At 35.1% G+C, this 7128-nt stretch overlaps 1 protein-coding gene across 1 annotated transcript; it reads left to right on the top strand.

Moving 5' to 3' along the window:
- The first annotated feature begins 1473 nt into the window (after window positions 1–1473).
- On the top strand, window positions 1474–5009 carry LOC126183401 (UDP-N-acetylhexosamine pyrophosphorylase). Its single transcript, XM_049925347.1, has one exon. It carries the CDS (start codon window positions 1594–1596, stop codon window positions 3070–3072), a length of 1479 nt encoding a protein of 492 aa, XP_049781304.1. The 5' UTR covers window positions 1474–1593; the 3' UTR covers window positions 3073–5009.
- The last annotated feature ends 2119 nt before the right edge of the window (window positions 5010–7128 follow it).

The following is a 7128-nucleotide window of genomic DNA, read 5'->3' as shown; positions in this document are numbered from 1 at the left end:
GTGTCAAGAGTCATCATAATAATCAATAATTGTTTTTGTTTTCATTTCCTTATTTGTCTCATGCACCTTTCAAACTTTCTGTTTTAACTAAAATGTGTGACATGTAATTTTGCTCTGTGTGTGCACTATGTGAACAAAATTTGTTAATACAAATATAATCTCTAGTAGGGACCCATCTATATGGAATATTCTTGATAATGTTAACTATGCAAAACTTGTAGATTATTTCTTAGTGATATAAATTTTCATTCGTTATTCACTTATATGTATTTATGCTTAGTAAGATAATTTAAACTGTTGTATCTTATAGCTTTATGTTTTTGTCTATACCTCTTATTTGTATTCTCCTAAGCGAAGTATGTACCACTATCACCATTTTACAATAAATTTTTAATTGGCTTGTCCTACATCACGATGTGCTTTACTGTAAAAAAATATGATCTACAGTACTAATAACAAATAAATAAACTTCACAAACAAGTATTGCAACTGTCAAAGAAATTTAAAAATCTCATGTACTGAAAAGTAACAGAGACAATTTGCATTCCTGCTGTCAATATGTATTCACAAAAGTACATTGGCGGATACAAGGATATGGTATGTTATCTGTTACAACTCCATATAGGCATACATGGCCGAATTTCACACTAGTGAAGTGATATTATTCATAACATACGGCGTAGTGAAATTCTTCTACTGTGCCGTGGAATGATGAGACCCACTGATTGCGTATTTAATTTTTATTGAGCTTGGGTCGTGGTCAGCACCGTTCTTCTACTTTCTCTTTTTAAATATATTTATAACACGTCACGTCTCAAATTAATTTGTCTTATCATAGGCCTATATCACAGAGGCAACATGGCTTGTTTTTATTTAAATTACTGGTACCGGTACTTGAATTACCTTCTATATTTTTTAAGGAAGTCTAAATATAGAACGGTATTCCAGTCACACCTTTACAAACAAATATACGAAGCATGCAAGCATTCTAACAAAACAAAGGAAAAGTGTCCCAATTTCGTGTTGGGATACATTGGTTAATGTCAGGTTTATATTCCTAATTTTATTAATAACAACGGTATTGCGAGAATACATATATCGACCTTCGACAGTTCAACTGCAATAATTCGATACCTCGGATTGTGTATGTCTGTGTAATATTGTCCAAGCGACACGACGCTAAGCGACAAGTACTGATTAAGAGTGTCGCCACGTCTGCGAAGGATACGATAGAACTATATTTCGCATGCAATTTCCTACGCTTTCAAGATGACTGCTGCCGGTAATGCCGTTACAGCTGCAGGCCTTGATGAAGAGAGGTCAGTTAAGCGTCTTGTATGTCACGTAACTGTATTATTAGAGGGAGTAACTTTGCCAAGTGCAACGCGTACCACGCGAAGTATTCTATTGGCTGGTGCTGATGACGTTGGGCCGCGCACGTTTACGGGTGGGGGTAACAAGTTTGGTGTCTGCTATGAACAGCTGCTGTCAAAGCCAGAAATGTCAACAGAAGGTGTGTGCACTCCAGCGCAGGTGGTTGTGGGGAGTGTCGGTTCGTAGCTGCTGTCAGAACTGTGCTAACACAGTTTCAGAATGTTGGACATCGGCAAATGCAAGCAGGAACTGACAAAATATGGACAGCAGCACCTGTTGCGGTTTTGGGAAGAACTGTCTGAAGAGGAGAGAGCAGAGTTACTGCTGGATTTACAAGAAGTCAACGTGGCAGAAGTTACTTCGTATTTCAGAAGAGCTGTGGAGTCCCTCACTGAAGATCAAGCAAAACTGGATGATCGCATGAAGCCTATCCCAGCAGAATTTTATGGTGGTGTCATCAGATCAGAAGCAGAAGACCTAAGATTTTATGAAGATGAAGGTTTGAGGCAGATTTCTGCAGGCAAAGTGGGTGTGTTGCTTCTGGCAGGTGGTCAGGGTACAAGACTTGGAGTATCATATCCTAAAGGTATGTATGATGTTGGCCTACCTTCTCATAAGTCTCTGTATCAGGTTCAGGCAGAAAGAATTCTGAGGCTGCAGGAGCTTGCTTGTGAACGAACAGGAGTTTACAATCATATAACATGGTATATCATGACCAGTGAAGCAACTATGTGCCCCACACAGGAATACTTTGCAAACCACAACTATTTTGGTCTTAAAAAAGAAAATATTGTTATGTTTGAGCAGGGGTTACTTCCATGCTTCACATTTGATGGAAAAATAATCATGGATAGAAAGTATAAGCTGTCAAGAGCACCAGATGGGAATGGAGGACTATATCGAGCTTTGCGGGACCGTAAAGTGCTGGATGATATTGAGAGACGGGGTATTAGTTATCTTCATGCATACAGTGTTGATAACATTTTGGTTAAAGTAGCTGACCCAGTTTTCATTGGTTATTGTATAAGCAAGAATGCAGAGTGTGGAGCAAAAGTAGTAGAAAAATCTTTTCCAGAAGAACCTGTAGGTGTTGTTTGTCAGGTGGATGGCCGGTATCAAGTTGTTGAATACAGTGAAATTACATTAAAAACAGCAGAGCAGAGTGATATTGATGGGAGATTAACATTCAGAGCTGGTAATATTTGCAATCACTTTTTCACAACAGAGTTTCTTCAGAAGATTGCAAATAAGCATGAAAATAATTTGAAGCTACATGTTGCCAGGAAAAAGATCCCTTATGTTGATGCACAAGGTAACATTTGTAAACCAGAGAAACCCAATGGTATAAAAATGGAAAAATTTGTTTTTGACATCTTTCAGTTTGCGGACAATTTTGTTACATGGGAAGTGAAGCGAAATGAGGAATTCAGTGCCCTTAAAAATGCCGATACTGCTGAAAAAGACACACCCACAACTGCCCGTAATGATCTGTATTCACTTCATTACCAGTATTTGACTAAGGCTGGTGGAAGGGTTGTAACAGACAAGGGATCATCTGTGATTTGTGAGATTTCACCGTTGTTGACATATGCTGGCGAAGGTCTTGAAGAAATTGTTAGTAATAAGACATTTAAATCGCCAGTTGTTTTGTTGCATCCTAGTGAACAAAGCCCAAATGGTAACGTTTATGATCAATGATGTTTATATTTGTGCACAATGATTATATTTTGCTGTCAGTTCCTATGCACTTTAAGGTGAAATATATGTTGCAGCCACAGGTTAAACTGTGTGTTCCTGTGTGAATATTGTAGTTATAAAATGCCTATGTGCAATAAAGTGTGCTGGTGGTGGTCAAATTGTGAGGGAGTATGCTAAAATTCCTGTGTGGTAACAGTTCTCTTGATGCTAACTTCAAAGAGTAAATGATAGTGAAAGTAGCTGGTACCACTTTTACAGTGTAGCATATTTGCACAATCATGTCAAATCTCATATTAATGTTTAAACAGGAAACATTTCTTTCCTCTTTGACTTTAATAGGAGGCTTTTTTAAGAAAAGAAAAAAAATAGTAATGGGGCCTGCATACATTTGGTGCTGGAATTTATATTCTTAGTTGATAAATTAGCATACTGAGCTCTGTCTTTATATGTGAGTGAGCGAGTGATATTTGATGTTAGTTCCATCATGTACAGTAAATGCAACAAAATAACTACACACTTTGCCTCATGAAGAGTTACCAGTATTTATTGAGAGATCTGTTGCATAAAGTAACTGATATTCTGAATGCTTTGTTCAAATGATCAAATGCACAATTCTGTTTAAATGTATCATGAAATGTCAGGAATCACTGCCTTACATATGGTACTTTAGCCCATTATACATAGAAGAAAATTGACTTTATGCTTTCATCATTACTTAAACAGTTAAGTAAGGTGTTGAAATTGTTAAATTCTGTAATTAACTGATTTATCAAACTGTTGTAAATGTACAGTTACTGTTACTTGGGTGTGAATTATGTGGTACACCCATATTAATTTGTTCCAAGCAGGTTTTGCACCTTAAAAACAAATGTGTAGTCGTGCAATCGCTGCTTATATGAATAACATATGGCTGTATGTTATGTGCCACTTTAATGAATAACTTACTTTATTTCAGTATTTGAAACAAACAGAAAAAGACATGTGGAGCTCTGTTTGTGTTTTATTCCCTTGTTTCTGTTAACTGCTTTATGTTCCTCTAACAAAGTTATGTAAACCTTAAAACAAGCATTTAATCATTTAACTTACACTAAAGTTTTGATTATACTAAAACTCTTATAATTATTGCTTTCATTCTGCATAGCAGAAGTTTTTGCATTCCATGTAAATAACAACAATCTAAATATTATGGGTCCAATTTGTTAAACTGCAGAGAAGTTTTGTCTAATGAAATTAAGCACTTACAATTTTGAATATACGAAATTGTATAAACTCTAGATGCTACAGCAAAATCCAAGTAGGTGTTCTACTAGACATTCAGGGAACTTCCATACAGTGAGGATCAGACATGAACATCTGACTACCACAAAGTCAGTGTCCAGTTGCACATAATGTGAAAGTGTTATGTAAACTGTTGCTATACTCTATTTTTTTAAAAGAAAGGTGCAGTATTAAAATATTACTTTATAGACTGGGCAGATTTAATATAATGTATTGATATTTTTTGTGTGATGTGACACTGTACTTTGGAACTGAAATGACACCAGTATTATGAACTGGCTCAGACCTTAAATCTGGGTTGTGTAGTGATGTAATGTGCAATAACATCTCAGATCTTGCAGGCAGCTTGAGTAGTTAAGAAATATTATTTGTTGCATGGAAGTCCAATATATACTATATTTGTCAGTTTTATGGCAAAATTTTGTGATGGCTGTACAATTGGATTTTTTGTTTAAATGTTTTATTAATTTAATGAAAATGTAATAGCACATGAAGAATGGAATCCAATATTCATAAGTCATTTTTCTTATGACATTTCTATAGTGGTTTATTTCTTCATGTCATTTTTTATGGAATGAAATTTTTATTGTCAATTACATATATGTATATATAATGTATGTAACATTTTGTTTTAAGAATACATTTTATTTCACAGCATTTCCATTGCCTATAAATCTGATTCCTTGTGCACCTTACATTTTTCTAATACTTCCCTGAAATGAATTGGTACTTGTCATAAATTTTAGTTACCTTGAGCAATACAGATTGTTATTTGTACATACGCAAAAAGGTATAGTAATTTTGCTAATATTTAGAGTAATAATACTTCAGTATCAGTGCTGAAGACCTATTTGTAATTTTTGCTTGTGGAATTATTAGACAGAAATCGTATTTCGCACTTACTGTTGTGGTATGATGACAGCAAAGGTACCTCAGTATAATATTGCGGCTAAGGTATTGCTCAAATTGTTAAAATAAATTTTGTTATTTGGCAATTGTTGGAGCTCTGTCTCCCAATAAGTAATTCTTTCAAGAATGTTGGTTTTACAACACAAAAAGTGAAACATTTATTTTCACATAGCCATATGAAGGAACTTCCCTGGATGTACAAATTACTGCTAATTCAGCATATTCCACAAGTGACTTACATGTGGCTGTATAAGCTTCAAAAGCATAAAAATTCCATCCTATAACAACAAATTATTTATTATCTGCTTGTATATGGATTAGACATGATGAGAACTCTAATTTTCATGTTTTGTTCAAATATACAAACTGAACCTTTATTATATCATTCCCTTGTATGTTTACAACTTTTATGCATAGTCCATATAGATGACCATGAGTTTAACTGTTTCAAACAGAAAGATTATTGTTTTATTATGCACAATCTTACAGTTCACAAGATGTAAGTTTTTTAAAATTGTCTCAAAGTTGTTGGATCCCTTTCTGGACATGTGCATATTTCAAGTTAGTTTCTGAATCACTATACTCAGTAACCAGTTGCAGTGCTATGGAAGAGAGATATTCTATTTTTACTGTGGTGACCCCTCCATAAGTTGGGCACAAACAGATGTTTACTTGGAGTCCTCTGCTTGAGCAGCAAATTTTGCATTAGCTAAGCAGGCAGTGAGTTTCTTTGATGATTACAATGTGCAGTGACCATGTACCATATTTTACACTTGTTTCTGATCTTCTGCAATATGGAATGTGTTTAACATGTAAAAAACAATTACCCCTCTGTAAATGGTGTGTAACATACCCAATGCAGTGTAAGGTAAGATGCTGGGCAAGGGGATGCTGTTAGCATACTGGATTCTCGTTCAAGAAGAGCAGGAGCTAAAATTGCCTTCCAGCCCCCTTGTTTAGGTTTTCTGGGGTTTTCAAGACTATCAGATGTTGGACACGTCAAAAAGTAGACTTACCTTTCCTATTTATATTCATTAATGTCCTATGGCATCATATACTGAGGTAACTAATCACTGACAGCTAGTGTCTGCTGCACAGAAGCATGTAATAGGAATAGTTTGTGGTATCAATCCTGAAGCCTCTTGTAGATAATTTTTTAAACAGGTATACTGACAAGTCTTACAGTAAATTTATTTCCATTTGAAGTTTGTTGTCAATATTCAATCACAATTTGAAAACAACAGTGACATTGATAAATATAATAGCAGGAGAAAAGATTTACACTATTGATCACTCAGTCCTTCTGTGGTACAGAAGGGAGTGAGGTATTCAGCCAGATTCACAGTAATGTAAAGAATTTATTGGGTAATGAATCTGTCATCAAACACAAACATAAACCATATCTGCTTGACAAGCTAAAGAAGTCATGTAACTGGTTCCTCATTTTCCACTGAAAAATTTACTGTAATCATAAAACTCTCATTCCATATCATAGAGGCATACAAATATAATTGCGGCACACACAAATAACTAATAACTAAGTTTTAACCAAAATGGTGGAATAGTTCACTTGAAAAGGATGTGGCTAATTTTTCTCCTCCATCTTTGCCCTAAAAGTGCTTGGTGTCAATCTCTAATGACCTCATCATTGATGGTTCATTGAACTCAGACTGCCATAGTCCATTTGTTGCCAGGCTCCAAGCACTACCTCAATGTAACCAACTCATGTTTGTTAGGTTTACTAGCCAATCCAGTCCAAGTATTCAAAATTTTACTGGAATATTGATTTTCTTTTAGATTTACACATACATATTTTGCAGGATCTTTATGTATCACACACAACACTAAATGTATAATTAGTCATTTAAT

This window comes from Schistocerca cancellata, chromosome 4, assembly GCF_023864275.1.
Source record: "Schistocerca cancellata isolate TAMUIC-IGC-003103 chromosome 4, iqSchCanc2.1, whole genome shotgun sequence".
NCBI classification, from domain to species: domain Eukaryota; kingdom Metazoa; phylum Arthropoda; class Insecta; order Orthoptera; family Acrididae; genus Schistocerca; species Schistocerca cancellata.
Note: the sequence above shows the minus strand (reverse complement) of the source record. Positions and strands in the feature narration are given on the sequence as shown.